Genomic DNA, 19137 nt, shown 5'->3' with positions numbered 1-19137 from the left:
TGGTGCGCGTTGGTAGGTACGCGTAATGTAGCTGGTAACTCCTCTGTGAGATTGGAAGTAACAACTGAGTATTTTCTGGATTTAAGGGCGCAGGGCGTCTCGGCTTCCCTCGCGCAGCGCAGATTGTCAGGGGTGGCTTTCTTTTTTTCAGCTAATGGGCTGGGAGGATGTGACGAAGGCGTTCGTCTTGCGGCAGGCGCTCAAAGGGTGGATGAAGGAGAAGCGGCGGGTCGATTTGCGCTGTCCGGTGTCATTCCAGCTGCTTTCACGGATAATTGAGCACTGCCCCTCGGCTTGCGGGTCCCCCTATGAAGCGAAGCTGTTTGCTGTGGCATTTTGCATCGCATTTTTCGGGGCACTACGGGTGGGGGAGTTGCTTCCCCTGTCCAAACCAAAACCCGGTGGCCTTCTTTTTTCCGATGTAGTTCGGGGCGATGGGGCCATTCGCATTCGCGTCAGGTGGTCAAAGACGGATTGCTACGGGCGGGGCGCGTGGTTGCCGCTGCGTGCCGTTGCGGGCCCCTCATGTCCAGTGGCCCTGTTTGATGAATACATAGGCTGCAGGGCCCCAGGCGAGCAATTTTTTACGCACGAGGACGGGTCTCCGTTAACGGCGTTTCAGTTTCGGTCTCTATTTAAGAAAATTATAGTTGCCCTGGGTTACTCCCCCCGGGAATTCGGGACTCATTCTTTCCGAATTGGGGCTGCTACCGAGGCGGCCAGGGCTGGCCACCCGGAGGCGGATGTGATGAGAATTGGCCGGTGGCGTTCTGCTTGCTTCGCGCGATATGTTCGTCCGGAGTTGTTGTTATGATGGTTTTGTTTTTCTTTCAGATGTGGTTCTCCCGTCAGTTTTTATCGTTGGGCACTCTTATATCTTTCGTGCAAGTCAAAGGGCTGACATTCGTCCCGGAGGGAGAAGGCTGGGCTTCAGGATCATCAAAGTGTCATGGAGGGGGATACGAGGCTTAAGGTGGTGTCAGATTCTATCCAAGGTTATGTCCTTTGCGGGCACGGTATCGGGCACGGTTATCCTAGTGGTCCACGCAGGGGGCAATGACCTGTGCCAGATGAAGATTGGAGAATTGATGACCCTCATGAGAGCGGATATCGAGAGATTTGGTTTGCTTTTCTCCGAAATGGTTCTGGTGCAAGACGGTCGCTTAACGCTAGGATGTCTCGTTTTGTTCGCTCCCGCTCCAGGGTGGTGGTTTGCCACAGATTACTAGAAGGGGACAACAGGAGCCTAATGTCCTCGGATGGCGTTCACTTGAACAAGATCGGGACGGACATTTTCTTGTCGGGCCTTCAGGACGGGATCGAGCAGGCCCTTTATTTGCTGGGTGGAGGTCGGAGCCCCGTGTAGGGGTACACGGGCTCCTTGGTGGCGGAAATTTACCCGGTGGTGATAGCTGAACGGACGCGCATGGTGGGAGTCCGCCGTCGGTGCACCGTATGCTATGTTATGGTTCGGCACGTAGTGCCCGTTGGTTGGAAAAGTTGTGGAGAATGTTATTTAAGAAATAAATACTGTGGCCTATCTACACCCAGCAAAAAGTTGGAAATACAGTATCCCGTGTTTTTATTCCAGGCGGCGGGTTAGTTATGTGTGCAGTGTTTGTGTGTGTCTGTATGCAGTCTGTATCGCACCTTACTGAATAGGGAAGGTGAGGGCTGACTGCATGCGGCACTCCCCCCCCCCCCCTTTCTGAGAAACATGGGGCCGCCTGTGAGGGGTTAAAATGTTAGCGAACTGGCTCTCCCTCTCCTCCCTCTTTACCACAGCAGCCCTATAGGAGGAATTCCCGGGCTTTATGGCCTATGATATTGCACTAGGGGCGGAGTTAGCTTTAACTTACTCAGCGGGCTTCCTGGTTCCCACAAGTCCACAAGAGCCCCTGGTGCCGTTTTCCCTCCCTCCCCTTGTTAACAATAAAAAAAAATATATATACTGTATACACCGGCATAATTATATGCAGATATAGACGTATTTGAAATGGTTTTTACATGGAAATATGGGTGTTAAGTACAACTAAGTCATACATATATGTTGGTTCAAACTGTTTGGGGAAAGGAAACTGAAGCGTTGTGTATTTCAGATATGGTGTTAATGGCGAAGTCACAGCAGCGGAAATTTACCCAGTGGTGATAGCTGAACGGACGCGCACGGTGGGAGTCCGCCGTCGGTGCACCGTATGCTATGTTATAGTTCGGCACGTAGTGCCCGTTGGTTGGAAAAGTTGTGGAGAATGTTATTTAAGAAATAAATGCTGTGGCCGATCTCCACCCAGCAAAAAGTTGGAAATACAGTATCCCGTGTTTTTATTCCAGGCGGCGGGTTAGTTATGTGTGCAGTGTTTGTTTGTGTGTGTCTGTATGCAGTCAGTGCAAGAAATCAGCAACCAGGTGCACAAACAGCTCAGTGGCCGCACAACTAACAGCTCTTATCTAAGGCAGCATTCACATATAGAAGATCCATAGCTGTCACTGTATTATTACATAGCAGGACCCAGACCACATGATCACATAGCAGAACTGTCTCACAGAGCTCCCATAGGCAAAAAAATAAAAATTATAAACTATTATAAATCTCATGAACTTTATATTCATTAGCCTGCACACAGGCCTCCTGCCATACAGGTCAGGCTTCCAGGCAGAGAGCCTGCACAGGCACCATACAGCTCCTCACAGAAGAGGCCGTATGACTAGGACTTACCTCTCTGAAGAGTGAGGACAGACACCAGGCGAGCGGCGTCCTGTCTGAGCAGCGCCATGGTTAGCAGCCACGTGCAGCCCGGCAGCGGATGGCGCCATAATACTTACTGACCAGAGCATAGAAGCTGAGCGATCACTGAGATGGCGCCATAATACTTACTGACCAGAGCATAGAAGCTGAGCGATCACTGAGATGGCGGCTGCTTCCATAAGAAAAATAAAATCTTTGCTCTGTACACAACAAAGCAGGATAGAAAACAAAATACATATACAAAAAACTCTCCCTTTCCACACGACCATGTGGAAAAGAAGAATTATTGGAAGGAGAGCAGAGAAACACACATAGGCCGGAGCCTGCTCTCCTCCTACCACCTGTCCTACAGGACACACATAGGCCTGAGCCTGCTCTCCTCCTACCACCTGTCCTACAGGACACACATAGGCCTGAGCCTGCTCTCCTCCTACCACCTATCCTACAGGACACACATAGGCCTGAGCCTGCTCTCCTACCACCTGTCCTACAGAAGGACACACATAGGCCTGAGCCTGCTCTCCTCCTACTACCTGTCCTACAGGACACACATAGGCCTGAGCCTGCTCTCCTACCACCTGTCCTACAGGACACACATAGGCCTGAGCCTGCTCTCCTCCTACCACCTGTCCTACAGGACACACATAGGCCTGAGCCTGCTCTCCTCCTACCACCGGTCCTACAGGACACACATAGGCCTGAGCCTGCTCTCCTCCTACCACCTGTCCTACAGGACACACATAGGCCTGAGCCTGCTCTTCTCCTACCACCGGTCCTACAGGACACACATAGGCCTGAGCCTGCTCCTATCCTACCACCTGTCCTACAGAAGGACACACATAGGCCTGAGCCTGCTCTCCTCCTACCACCTGTCCTACAGAAGGACAGAAAAAAACACAAGGAGGCTAGAGGTCAGCATAGGCGGGGCAATTAACTCTTTATTGCTTGTTACCATCTCTCCTATCATTGCAGGAAGATAGAATCTTCCCCATTATGTGCTGCTGCTTAGGACGTAAGGGAAACTGATATACTGAAGAGAAGACATATACTGGGCGTATACACTGATATACTGAAGAGAAGGCACATACTGGGCGTATACACTGATATACTGAGAACAAGGCACATACTGGGCGTATACACTGATATACTGAAGAGAAGACACATACTAGGCGTATACACTGATATACTGAAGAGAAGACATATACTGGGCGTATACACTGATATACTGAAGAGAAGACACGGCACTTACCAGTTATATGGAAGTTTTCCGTCTCTCTCCAATGTGGCAAAATTGATGAAAGTTCCAGCCCCACATTCTCTGCAGGAAAGCAAGATATATGTTCACCTACAGTATGTACACTGTGAGATACAAGACAAACCGATACACATACACACACCGATATATACCATTATGTACACTCCAATATATGGATACACCGACATATACATATATACTGACACACATGCACTTATTTCATACTGGGCTATAACTGTACACAGGATTCCTGTGACGGTATGACTGCTGTGTACCCTGCAGGAGGTGGTGTATTCTTTACAGGATAAAAGATTTGAGGAAGGGGAATTATCAAAACAGAAGTGTGGTCTGGGGCCAGGCGGATGGCACAGCCGGTGGGTGGGAGTGGTCTGGGGCCAGGCGGATGGCACAGCCGGTGGGAGTTACCTTGACATCTGGAGATGTTTCCTGCGTAAGACGATCAGAGTCGCCAACAACAGCCCGATAAGGAGGATGCTGAGAATGGCGAGCAACGAAATCACCACCACATTGGGGTTCAACTCCGCAACTACAGATAAGACACAACAGATAATTTACTACCAATCCCATCAGCCTCCTATCCCTCCCTCCCCCCAGACCTGAGAGGACCCCACCAATCCCATCAGCATCCTATTCCCCCCCAGACCTGAGAGGAGCCCACCAATCCCATCAACCTCCTATCCCCCCCCAGACCTGAGAGGAGCCCACCAATCCCATCAGCCTCCCAACCCCCCCCCCCCCCCCCAGACCTGAGAGGTGCCCACCAATCCCATCACCCTCCTATAAACCCCCCCCCCAGACCTGGGAGGAGCCCACCAATCCCATCATCCTCCTAGCCCCCCCCCCTCCCCCCAGACCTGAGAGGTGCCCACCAATCCCATCAACCTCCTATAACCCCCCCCCAAACCTGAGAGGAGCTCACTAATCCCATCAGCCTCCTACCACCCCCTCCCCATACCTGAGAGGAGCCCACCAATCCCATCAACCTCCCCCCAGACCTGAGAGGTGCCCACCAATCCCATCAGCCTCCTATCCCCCCAGACCTGAGAGGAGCCCACCAATCCCATCAGCCTCCTATCCCCCCCAGACCTGAGAGGAGTCCATCAATTCCATCAGCTTCCTATTCCTCCCAGACCAGAGAACTGCCCACCATCCCCACCAGCCTCCTAACCCCCCCCCCCAGACCTGAGAGGTGCCCACCAATCCCATCAACCTCCTATAACCCCCCCCCCCCCCAGACCTGAGAGGTGCCCACCAATCCCATCAGCCTCCTATCCCCCCCCCCAGATCTTAGAGGAGCCCACCAATCCCATCAGCCTCCTATCCCCCCAGATCTGAGAGGAGCCCACCAATCCCATCAGCCTCCTATCTCCCCCCAGACTTGAGAGGAGCCCACCAATCCAATCAGCCTCCTACCCCCCCCGCCTCCCCAGGCCTGAGAGATGCCCACCAATCCCATCAGCCTCCTATCCCCCCCAGATCTGAGAGGTGCCCACCAATCCCATCAGCCTCCTATCCCCCAGACCTGAGAGGAGCCCACCAATCCCATCAGCCTCCTATAACGCCCCCCCCCCCCCAGACCTGAGAGGAGCCCACCAATCCCATCAGCCTCCTATCCCCCCCAGACCTGAGAGGAGCCTACCAATCCCATCAGCCTCCTATCCCCCCCAGACCTGGGAGGAGCCTACCAATCCCATCAGCCTCCTATCCCCCCAGACCTGAGAGGAGCCCACCAATCCCATCAGCCTCCTATCCCCCCAGACCTGAGAGGAGCCCACCAACCCTACAGATGACATTGCAATGTGGTCCATGGCTGTGCCCAGTCAGCATTCTTCCTGATATACAAATAAGTGAATGATCGTAGAGGCCACAGTGGCACTTACCTAGCGTGGAGACCAGGATGTAGGTGGGGACACTGGGTGTGTGGTGGCTGACCGAGCAGATGCTGCAGTTATATGACGTCCCCGGGTGGAGATTGCCAATTGTTACCACATGTGAAAAGACGGTGACTGGATCCTAAGAACAAAGCGATCAGAGTGAGGGCCTCACACCATCAGCAGATATTCTATAGGACCCTACACACACAGATATTCTATAGAACTCTCCACACACACACAAGCAGATAATTCTATAGGATTCTACACACGCACACACGCACACACAGATATTCTTTTTCTTTTTTTTATTCTAAATTTTTATTCAATTTTCACATTTTACAGTAAAAGGAAACAAGAAACATCTGGCGTCCTTACGGGCGCAAAGGCACTCATACAAACTGAAAACAAGGGAAATGCAAACATAGGCCCGTGACCGGGAAAACGGGCCGATCGAAACAATCCAAGGCTCCCATACAAAACTAGCTTTTACCATCAGTAAGGGTAGGGAGTGAGCTAGCGCTCAACGCGAAACCAAGAAGAAGGATGGAGAGGGGAGAAAGAGGGGATAAGGAGGAAAGGGAGAAGAGAGGGTGAGAGGGGAGCATGGCGTCCATAGGGCTGTGAATTGGAGTACAGGGAAGGGGGGGAGTGGGGGAATAGATGGCTCCTCACTGAGCCAGTAAAGATCTATATTCGGCAGTGTTGGTGAACTGATCCCAGTAAAATCAAGTCCGATAGAATCGGGAATTCCGATCGTGCAGTGAGGTCCTCCATGCGTTTGATCTCTTCTACTGGCTTCTGGGTGGAATGTCGGACAGATGTAGGAGGAATAGCGTAGGAGAGAAAGGAAGCTGGTGGTCAGTTAATGTGGAGGTAATACGCCACACTTACCTCCAGAAGGGAGTTAATTTGGGACAGCTCCAAAATATATGTAAAAGGCATCCTTCTCCGACGCAATTCCTCCAACATTGTGGGGACACTTCAAGGAAAATCGGGAAAAGGCGGTAGGAATCCGGTACCACCGGGAGAGTAGCTTATACCCAGCTTCCTGGAGACGAGAAGAGATCGAGGAGGAGTGTTTGCATGTGAACACTTGGTCCACTTGCGCCGCAGAGAAAGAGGTATTCAAGTCCTCTTCCCAGGCAGTGAGGAAGGAAGGAAGGAAGGAAGGGGGAGGCTGTTCTGGGAGGGAATCCAGCATTGCATACAGTTGAGAAAGAGTGTGTCTATGGGGGCCTGAGCTCAGGCAAAGAGATTCGAATTGGGTGAGTGCCCGGGCAAAGCAGGTCGGCATTGGGAGGGTAAGGATATAGTGGTGAAGCTGCAGAGACCTCCAGAACCCCAGGGGGGCGGGGTCCGATATGTCATTAAGGTCAGCAAAAGATGGCCACACCGGGCCTCGCAAAAAGGCCAGCCTAGTCGGTCAAAGGCCTTCTCCGCGTCCGTGGACAGGAACATAGTGGGGAGGGCCGAGGAACGGTCATAATGAGCTATATTAATGGCTCTGATGGTATTGTCCCGAGCCTCCCGCAGGGGCATGAATCCCACCTGGTCCGGGTGTATTATGGTTTGCAAAAGGGGGGTGAGATGAGCCGCTAAGATTTTGGAGAAGAATTTAAGGTCTAGGTTCAGGAGGGAGATGGGACGGTAATTTTGGCATTGTGAGGCGTCTTTACCTTCTTTAGGGATGACCGATATATGGGCACGTAGGGCGTCGGCAGGGAAAGGGGAGCCAGTGGAAACAGAATTGAAGGCGGAGAGAAAGTGGTCACGGAGTAGGGGGCCGAAAGTCTTGTAGTAGGGCAGAGTGAACCCATCTGGCCCAGGGGCCTTACCCGAAGGGGACGTCTTGAGCGCCCATTCCCGTTCAGTAGCCGCAATGGGGGCTTCAAGCGTCGACACACTCTCCTCAGGCAAGACCGCAAGGCCAGAGGCTGTGAGATAGGAGGCAACAGCAGAGGGGAGGGATGTCGGAATTGTCGAGGAGGAGGCAGGCGGTAGATCATAGAGATTGACATAATAATCCTGGAAGGATTCAGCAATTTGAGAGGTGAGAGTCAGTTTGGAGCCTGAGGGCGATGTAATGTGGGGTAAAAACGAACGGGCTCTTTGCAAACGCAGGGCTCGAGCTAGGGTCTTGCCTGGCTTATTGCCGAACTCATAGAAATGACTGAGGCAGCGTGCTAGAGAGGCCTTGGCATCCGCAAAGGTAAGATCTCGCAGCTTGCCGCACAAGGCCGCTAGCTCTGCCCCTGTGGCTAGGGCGAGGGTTCATTTATGTTGTCTATCAAAGCTTGCGATCCGCGTAATCATTGCTACAATCTTAGCTGACCATTCCTTCTTAAGACAGGACGCCAACTTAAATGTTAATGTTGAATGATGTTATGTTAAATGATAAATGTGCCTTTTATGAAACATTTATGCGCTTCCCACACTGCCAGGGGGGATAAGTCCGGGGTAACGTTGGAGGAGAAATAGTTGTCCAGGTCGGAACAAATTTCGGCAAGGACCCCCTGGTCCCTAAGTAAGGTCTCGTTCAGGCGCCAGCGCCATGACCTAGGCTGAGGAGGGGCAAACTTCAGAGAAAGGGAGACTACTGCATGGTCCAAGAACGAAATCGGGTCCATAGAGGCCACGCTTACATGGTCTAAGTGTGTGTGGGAAACCAGGAAGTAATCAATACGAGAGTATACTTTATGTGGGTGTGAGATAAAAGTGTAGTCCTTGTCTCGGGGGTGGAGAAGCCGCCAGGCGTCCATGAGTTGATAGGAGTGAAGAGCTTGCTTTGCCCGTCGCAGGGAAGAGAAAGAGAGAGTAGAGTGACCGGAAGAAGAGTCAAGGAGAGGGTCAAGAGCCATGTTGAAGTCACCCCCGAGAACAATCATACCTTCAAAGAAGTTGTCCACCTCTGAGAGGCATTGCTCCAAGAAAGCCGTTTGACCTATGTTGGGAAAATATGCCATGCCAAAGGTGCACAGAGTGCCCGCCATTTTCCCTTTCACAAAGAGAAACCGTCCCTCAGAGTCCAGCCTCTGATCCAGAAACTCCCATGGGGCCGAGCGGGCAAACAAAAGCAACACTCCCTTAGTTTTAGAGTCAGGGGAGCAACAATCTGATATTCTCTGCACCTGGTCTTCGCAGAAATGGGTTTCTTGGATGAAGACCACCAAGGCCCTTTTTGCCCATAAAAGGCGTAGCAAAGCGGTACGCTTCTCCGGGACATTCAGACCTTGTGCGTTGATAGATAACACAGCACCGAAGACATGTCTCAGGGAGGAGCTACCTTCGGAGGAAAATAAAAGGGAAGAGGGAAGAGGCGAAGAGAGATGGAAAGGAAGAAGGGGTAGGGGGGTAGGGAGGAAGAGAGAGATGAGGCTTAGGCGGGAGCGGGGGAGGGGGAAGAGACAGGGTACAATGGGGGTCGGTTAGCATATCGGCACATATCATTACACTTAAATTACACTCCCGCCCCTTGGCGTTCCACGGTCGTCGTGATGTCCATCTCAGAGTCTCTGGGCGGTGTTAAGGGGTTCATAACATATGTCCAGGGCTAAGGGGAAAGGGGGGGATGGGCGTGAGGGAGGGGGATGGTGTAGGGCTGCCAAGGGGTGATGGAGGTGACCGCAGGGAGCGGAGGATAGTCCTTGGCTCCAGGGGGGCCCTCAGGGGGAGGGATGGTAGGGGGGGCAGGCTAGTATCCTGGAGGCAGAGGGAAAATGATGCCGTTCAGTCACCATCCTCACCATCACTGGAGGCAACGTGGGTCTGAGCAAAGCAGACGGTCCGGGTTAGGGACGGGGATCGCGAACCATGAACGGGGGCAAGATCGGTACCTCCATGTGTAGCAGAGTTTGCACAGCAGTAAAGGGTCTCCGGTTAGGTCCATGTCGGCAGGAGCAGGGCACAGGTCAACAAGTGCAGGCCAGCAGCAGCTGAGGACTGTCAGTCAGCGGGTCTCCGTCAGGAAGGAGAACGGTTCTCGCGGATGCGGGGGACTCTCCGGATAGGGGAGCGGGACCTGCGCGGCTCCGAGCAAGGTGACCGGTTTCGGGGAACAGTGCCAGGAGATGTGAGCGGGAGGTCCGGCACCGTCCAGTCCGGTACTTGCAGGGAAGATAGGCCGAGTAGCTTCAGCGCTTTGGGTAAGTCTGCTGGCGTTCGGAGGATGTAAGTGCTCCCGGTCTGGCGAATGATGAGATGGAAGGGGTAGCCCCATCTGTAGGACACTCCCGCATCCTTTATAGCATTCAGGAGGGGTCGAAGCAGGCGGCGCATGGCGAGAGTGCGCCTGGACAGGTCCAGAAGGAGCGTTATCTTGGAGCCTTCAAAGGCCAGGGGGCCCATCTCCCAGGCGCGCTGGAGAAGTGCTTTTTTTTCCTGGTAAAAAATGCACCCAGCACATGACATCCCTCGGGCGGTTCCGGTGGGGAGGACGCGCGCCTGCTACCCTGTGCGTGCGGTCCATCTCAATGTGAGTATTGGTGGGGTCCCCCAGGTATCGGTTAAAGATGTAGCGGACGGCACGGGTGAGGCGTTTCGGGCCGACGTCCTCTGGCAGGCCGCGGATCTTCACGTTGTTGCGGCGACCCCGGTTCTTGAGGTCGTCCACGTGGAAGTTCGGATCTCTCAGCACGGCAGCCTGGGCATCCACTCTGGGGGTCAGGGAGGAGAGTGCCTGGTCTGTGGCATCTTGGCGGGATTCCAGTCCCGACACTGCACCGGTGATGGAGGAGATGGAGGAATTCAGTTCTACCATGTCTCCCTCATGTCGTTCTTCCATGCGGGCCAGCTGTGCCGTAAGTTCCTCACTGGTAGAGAGGGCATGGAGGAGGTTTCTCACCTCAGCAAGCAGCGCGTCTGAGGCCAGGGTGCCGAGGGATCCGGTGCCTGAGACACCGGAGGTGTCTGTCAGTCATCGGGCTGGGTTCTTAGGATCTCCAGCAGAGATTGACTGAGCTCCAGGAGAGCCGGGATGGTCTTCTGTGTGGTGCGCCGTGTGGCTGGTGCGGCCGCCATCTTTGCTTGCTGTGGTGAGTTTGGAGATAAACCTGGCTGAGGGCGAGCAAAACGGGTTGGCAAGGCTCAAGGGGTGGTCTGCGGGGTAGAGGGTGCCTTCCTGCCCCCGGTGGGTGTATGTAAATCTGCCGGCCACTTAACCCCTTCTGATGCCGGCCGCCTCCCGCTCAGCTCTGTATACATTACCTCCTCGCTCCACGGGGTCCCGGCGTCCTGCTCTCCCGCCCGGCCAATCAGTGGCTGCGGCAGGGCAACACACTGATTGGCCGGGCGCGAGAGCAGTTGTCTGCTATTTTAGAGCATCTGAGGCAAGAAGGTAGGGACAGCGGGGCGGGTGCCAGCTTCAGGGCTCACCTGTCCTAATCCTAACACTGGATCAGCGCTTCCCTTACCTTCTCATATTGGCTCTGCTCTGGATCTACACGCCAGCAGATCACCTCGTGGTGATCAGAGAAACCATCCTCTACCCACAGCAGAGTGAACGACGTCTGCGTCTTGTTGACGGCATAAAGAGACTTAGGAGGCGCAGGATCTGAGATAGACAAAAAAATCACAAACACAACCAGATGCCACAAAGGATTCATCTCATCATAATGTGGGTAATACACACCCTCGCACACTCACCTAACCCCCCATATAGAGCAGAGAAGACCCTCGCACACTCACCTAACCCCCCATATAGAGCAGAGAAGACCCTCGCACACTCACCTAACCCCCCATATAGAGCAGAGAAGACCCTGCACACTCACCTAACCCCCCATATACAGCAGAGAAGACCCTCGCACACTCACCTAACCCCCCCCATATACAGCAGAGAAGACCCTGCACACTCACCTAACCCCCCATATACAGCAGAGAAGACCCTCGCACACTCACCTAACCCCTCATATACAGCAGAGAAGACCCCGCACACTCACCTAACCTCCCATATAGAGCAGAGAAGACCCTGCACACTCACCTAACCCCCCATATACAGCAGAGAAGACCCTCGCACACTCACCTAACCCCTCATATAGAGCAGAAAAGACCCTGCACACTCACCTAACCCCCCATATACAGCAGAGAAGACCCTCGCACACTCACCTAACCCCTCATATACAGCAGAGAAGACCCTGCACACTCACCTAACCCCCCCCATATACAGCAGAGAAGACCCTCGCACACTCACCTACTCCCCCAAATACAGCAAAGATGACCCCGCACACTCACCTAACCCCCTCATATACAGCAGAGAAGACCCCGCACACTCACCCCCTCATATACAGCAGAGAAAACCTCGCACACTCACCTACCCCCCATATACAGCAAAGAAAACCCCGCACACTCACCTAACCCCCCCATATACAGCAGAGATGACCCTGCACACTCACCTAACCCCCCATATACAGCAGAGAAGACGCCGCACACTCTCCTACCCCCCCAAATACAGCAGAGATGACCCCGCACTCACCTTAACCCCCCCATATACAGCAGAGAAGACCCTCGCACACTCACCTAACCCCCCATATACAGCAGAGAAGACCCTGCACACTCACCTAACCCCCCATATACAGCAGAGAAAACCTCGCACACTCACCTAACCCCCCACATACAGCAGAGAAGACCCCGCACACTCACCTACCCCCCCATATACAGCAAAGATGACCCCGCACCATCACCTAACCCCCCAATATACAGCAGAGATGACCCCACACACTCACCTAACCCCCCCAATATACAGCAGAGATGACCCCGCACTCTCACCTAACCCCCCATATATAGCAGAGAAGGCCCAGCACACTCACCTAACCCCCCACATACAGCAGAGATGACCCCGCACACTCACCTAACCCCCCCCCCCATATACAGCAAAGATGACCCCGCACACTCACCTAACCCCCCCATATACAGGAGAGAAGACCCTCGCACACTCACCTAACCCCCCATATACAGCAGAGAAGACCCCGCACACTCACCTAACCCCCCATATACAGCAGAGATGACCGGGCACACTCACCTAACCCCCCATATACAGCAGGGAAGACCCCGCACACTCAACTAACCCCCCCCCCATATACAGCAAAGATGACCCCGCACACTCACCTAACCCTCCCCATATACAGCAGAGAAGACCCCGCACACTCACCTACCCCCCCATATACAGCAGAGATGACCCCGCACACTCACCAACCCCCCCATATACAGCAGAGATGACCCTCGCACATTCACCTACCCCCCCCCCCCCGCCCATATACAGCAGAGATGACCCCGCACACTCACCTTACCCCCCATATACAGCAGAGATGACCCCGCACACTCACCTACCCCCCCCATATACAGCAGAGAAGACCCCGCACACTCACCTACCCCCCCATATACAGCAGAGAAGACCCCGCACACTCACCTACTCCCCCCCACATATACAGCAGAGATGACCCCACACACTCACCTACCCCGCCCATATACAGCAAAGATGACCCTCGCACACTCACCTACCCCCCCATATACAGCAGAGAAGACCCCGCACACTCACCTAACCCCACACATACAACAGAGATGACCCCGCACACTCACCAACCCCCCCATATACAGCAGAGAAGACCCCGCACACTCACCTAACCCCCCCATATACAGCAGAGAAGACCCTCGCACACTCACCTACCCCCCCATATACAGCAGAGATGACACCGCAAACTCACCTACCTCCCCCCCATATACATCAGAGAAGACCCTGCACACTCACCTAACCCCCCCATATACAGCAGAGATGACACAACACACTCACCTACCCCCCCATATACAGCAGAGATGACCCCGCACTCACCTAACCCCCCCATATACAGCAGAGAAGATCCTCGCACACTCACCTAACCCCCCATATACTGCAGAGAAGACGCCGCACACTCACCTAACCCCCCATATACAGCAGAGAAGACCCCGCACACTCACCTACCCCCCCATATACAGCAGAGAAGACCCCGCACACTCACCTAACCCCACATATACAACAGAGATGACCCCGCACACTCACCAACCCCCCCATATACAGCAGAGATGACCCCGCACACTCACCTAACCCCCCCATATACAGCAGAGAAGACCCTCGCACACTCACCTACCCCCCATATACAGCAGAGATGACACCGCAAACTCACCTACCTCCCCCCCATATACAGCAGAGAAGACCCCGCACACTCACCTAACCCCCCTATATATATCAGATATGACCCTCGCACACTCACCTAACCCCCCCATATACAGCAGAGAAGACCCCACACACTCACCTAACCCCCCCATATACAGCAGAGAAGACCCCGCACACTCACCTACCCCCCCCATATACATCAGAGAAGACCCCGCACACTCACCTAACCCCCCCATATACAGCAGAGATGACACAACACACTCACCTACCCCCCCCATATACAGCAGAGAAGACCCCGCACACTCACCTACTCCCCCCCACATATACAGCAGAGATGACCCCACACACTCACCTAACCCCCCATATACAGCAGAGAAGACCCCGCACACTCACCTAACCCCCCCATATACAGCAGAGAAGACCCTCGCACACTCACCTACCCCCCCATATACAGCAGAGAAGACCCCGCACACTCACCTAACCCCCCCATATACAGCAGAGAAGACCCTCGCACACTCACCTACCCCCCCATATACAGCAGAGAAGACCCCGCACACTCACCTAACCCCCCCATATACAGCAGAGAAGACCCTCGCACACTCACCTACCCCCCCATATACAGCAGAGATGACACCGCAAACTCACCTACCTCCCCCCCCATATACAGCAGAGAAGACCCCGCACACTCACCTACCCCCCCCCATATACAGCAGAGAAGAACCCGCACACTCCCCTTCCCCGCCCATATACAGCAGAGATGACCCTCGCACACTCACCTACCCCCCCATATACAGCAGAGAAGACCCCGCACACTTACCTAACCCCACATATACAGCAGAGAAGACCCCGCACACTCACCTAACCCCCCCATATACAGCAGAGAAGACCCTCGCACACTCACCTACCCCCCATATACAGCAGAGATGACACCGCAAACTCACCTACCTCCCCCCCATATACAGCAGAGAAGACCCCGCACACTCACCTAACCCCCCTATATATATCAGATATGACCCTCGCACACTCACCTAACCCCCCCATATACAGCAGAGAAGACCCCACACACTCACCTAACCCCCCCATATACAGCAGAGATGACACCACACACTCACCTACCCCCCCATATACAGCAGAGATGACCACACACTCACCTACCCCCCATATACAGCAGAGATGACCCCGCACTCACCTACCCCCCCATATACAGCAGAGAAGACCCTCGCACACTCACCTACCCCCCCATATACAGCAGAGATGACCCCGCACTCACCTAACCCCCCCATATACAGCAGAGAAGACCCTCGCACACTCACCTAACCCCCCATATACTGCAGAGAAGACGCCTCACACTCACCTACCCCCCCATATACAGCAGAGAAGACCCCGCACACTCACCTACCCCCCCCATATACAGCAGAGAAGACCCCGCACACTCACCTAACCCCCCATATACAGCAGAGAAGACCCCGCACACTCACCTAAACCCCCCATTTACAGCAGAGATGACCCCGCACACTCACCTAACCCCCCCCCCATATACAGCAGAGATGACCCCGCACACTCACCTAACCCCCCATATAGAGCAGAGATGACCCCGCACACTCACCTAACCCCCCATATACAGCAGAGATGACCCCGCACACTCACCTAACCCCCCCCATATACAGCAGAGATGACCCCACACACTCACCTACCTCCCCCCCATATAGAGCAGAGATGACCCCGCACACTCACCTAACCCCCCATATACAGCAGAGATGACCCCGCACACTCACCTAACCCCCCCATATACAGCAGAGATGACCCCGCACACTCACCTAACCCCGCATATACAGCAGAGAAGACCCTCGCACACTCACCTACCCCCCACATATACAGCAGAGAAGACCCCCCACAGTCACCTACCCCCACATATACAGCAGAGATGACCCCGCACACTCACCCCCCCCAAATACAGCAGAGATGACCCCGCACTCACCTACCTCCCCCCCATATACAGCAGAGAAGACCCTCGCACACTCACCTACCCCCCCCCCATATACAGCAAAGATGACCCCACACACTCACCTACCCCCCCCATATACAGCAGAGATGACCCCGCACACTTCCCCCCCATATTCAGCAGAAATGACCCCGCACACTCACCTAACCCCCCCAATATACAGCAGAGATGACCCCGCACTCACCTACCTCCCCCCCATATACAGCAGAGAAGACCCCGCACACTCACCTACCCCCCCCCCCCATATACAGCAGAGAAGACCCCGCACACTCACCTAAACCCCCCATTTACAGCAGAGATGACACCGCAAACTCACCTACCTCCCCCCCATATACAGCAGAGAAGACCCCGCACACTCACCTAACCCCCCTATATATATCAGATATGACCCTCGCACACTCACCTAACCCCCCCATATACAGCAGAGAAGACCCCACACACTCACCTAACCCCCCCCATATACAGCAGAGATGACCCCACACACTCACCTACCTCCCCCCCATATAGAGCAGAGATGACCCCGCACACTCACCTAACCCCCCATATACAGCAGAGATGACCCCGCACACTCACCTAACCCCCCATATACAGCAGAGATGACCCCGCACACTCACCTAACCCCCGCATATACAGCAGAGAAGACCCTCGCACACTCACCTACCCCCCCCCCATATACAGCAAAGATGACCCCACACACTCACCTACCCCCCCATATACAGCAGAGATGACCCCGCACACTCACCTAACCTCACTGTTTGTGGCAGGGAGTTATTACTGCTCCTCTCCGTACAGGCGGTGACCGTGATGTTGTAGATGTCTCCAGCTGGAAGACTCAGCACGGCCGTCATTGTTGTTCTGGACACCTGGAAAAAGTAAAAAAGCGATAAAAATTACTCAGGATATTAACAAGGGGAGTGCGCAATACACTACACAGATAGTGACCAGGCATGGGGGGGGGAATACACTACACAGATAGTGACCAGGCATGGGGGGGGGGAATACACAGATAGTGACCAGGCATGGGGGGCGGTGGGGGATACACTACACAGATAGTGACCAGGCATGGGGGGGGGGAATACACTACACAGATAGTGACCAGGCATGGGGGGGGGGGAATACACAGATAGTGACCAGGCATGGGGGGGGGGAATACACTACACAGATAGTGACCAGGCATGGGGCGGGGGGGAATACACAGATAGTGACCAGGCATGGGGGGGGGGGGAATACACTACACAGATAGTGACCAGGCATGGGGGGGGGGAGGAATACACAGATAGTGACCAGGCATGGGGGGGGGGGGGAGGAATACACAGATAGTGACCAGGCATGGGGGGGGGAATACACTACACAGATAGTGACCAGGCATGGGGGGGGGAATACACAGATAGTGACCAGGCATGGGGGGGGGAATACACTACACAGATAGTGACCAGGCATGGGGGGGGGGGAATACACAGATAGTGACCAGGCATGGGGGGGGGGGGGGAGGAATACACAGATAGTGACCCGGCATGGGGGGGGGAATACACTACACAGATAGTGACCAGGCATGGGGGGGGGAATACACTACACAGATAGTGACCAGGCATGGGGGGGGGGAATACACAACACAGATAGTGACCAGGCATGGGGGGGGGAATACACTACACAGATAGTGACCAGGCATGGGGGGGGGGGGAATACACTACACAGATAGTGACCAGGCATGGGGGGGGGGGGGGGGGGAATACACTACACAGATAGTGACCAGGCAGGGGGGGGGGAATACACTACACAGATAGTGACAAGGCATGGGGGGGGGGGGGGGGGAATACACTACACAGATAGTGACCAGGCATGGGGGGCGGTGGGGGAATACACAGATAGTGACCAGGCATGGGGGGGGGGAATACACAGATAGTGACCAGGCATGGGGGGGGGAATACACAGATAGTGACCAGGCATGGGGGGGGGAATACACTACACAGATAGTGACCAGGCATGGGGGGGGGAATACACAACACAGATAGTGACCAGGCATGGGGGGGGGGGAATACACTACACAGATAGTGACCAGGCATGGGGCGGGGGGGAATACACTACACAGATAGTGACCAGGCATGGGGGGGGGGGGGGGGGGGGGGGGGAATACACTACACAGATAGTGACCAGGCATGGGGGGGGGGGGGGGGGGAATACACTACACAGATAGTGACCAGGCATGGGGCGGGGGGGAAAACACAGATAGTGACCAGGCATGGGGGGGGGGGGGGGGGGGGAATACACTACACAGATAGTGACCAGGCATGGGGGGGGGGGAATACACTACACAGATAGTGACCAGGCATGGGGGGGGGAATACACTACACAGATAGTGACCAGGCATGGGGCGGGGGGGAATACACAGATAGTGACCAGGCATGGGGGGGGGGGGAATACACAGATAGTGACCAGGCATGGGGGGGGGGGGAATACACTACACAGATAGTGACCAGGCATGGGGGGGGGGGGGAATACACTACACAGATAGTGACCAGGCATGGGGGGGGGGAATACACAGATAGTGACCAGGCATGGGGGGGGGAATACACTACACAGATAGTGACCAGGCATGGGGGGGGGGGGGGGGAATACACTACACAGATAGTGACCCAGGCATGGGGGCGGGGGGGAATACACAGATAGTGACCAGGCATGGGGGGGGGAATACACTACACAGATAGTGACCAGGCATGGGCGGGGGGGGAATACACAGATAGTGACCAGGCATGGGGGGGGGGGAATACACTACACAGATAGTGACCAGGCATGGGGGGGGGGGGGGGGGAATACACTACACAGATAGTGACCAGGCATGGGGTGGGGGGAATACACAGATAGTGACCAGGCATGGGGGGGGGGGGGGGAAATACACTACACAGATAGTGACCAGGCATGGGGGGGGGGGAATACACTACACAGATAGTGACCAGGCATGGGGGGGGGGGGAATACACAGATAGTGACCAGGCATGGGGGGGGGAGGAATACACAGATAGTGACCAGGCATGGGGGGGGGAATACACTACACAGATAGACAGATAGTGACCAGGCATGGGGGGGGGGAATACACTACACA

General features: G+C 54.7%; 1 protein-coding gene across 9 annotated transcripts in view; it reads right to left on the bottom strand.

The window, feature by feature from the left end:
* The window catches only part of PTPRO (protein tyrosine phosphatase receptor type O), a 314106-nt gene that overhangs the window by 85091 nt on the left and 209878 nt on the right, over nucleotides 1-19137 (bottom strand). For all 9 annotated transcript variants that reach the window (XM_069963523.1, XM_069963520.1, XM_069963516.1 and 6 more), the window contains exons 12-16: nucleotides 16781-16901; nucleotides 11305-11444; nucleotides 5903-6035; nucleotides 4428-4548; nucleotides 3996-4064 (exon numbers count right to left, since the gene is read on the bottom strand). In XM_069963523.1, coding sequence (XP_069819624.1) covers nucleotides 3996-4064; nucleotides 4428-4548; nucleotides 5903-6035; nucleotides 11305-11444; nucleotides 16781-16901 — 584 coding nt within the window. The remainder of the gene's footprint in view (nucleotides 1-3995; nucleotides 4065-4427; nucleotides 4549-5902; nucleotides 6036-11304; nucleotides 11445-16780; nucleotides 16902-19137) is intronic.

The sequence above is a fragment of the Dendropsophus ebraccatus genome, chromosome 1, assembly GCF_027789765.1.
Source record: "Dendropsophus ebraccatus isolate aDenEbr1 chromosome 1, aDenEbr1.pat, whole genome shotgun sequence".
Lineage (NCBI taxonomy): Eukaryota > Metazoa > Chordata > Amphibia > Anura > Hylidae > Dendropsophus > Dendropsophus ebraccatus.
Note: the sequence above shows the minus strand (reverse complement) of the source record. Positions and strands in the feature narration are given on the sequence as shown.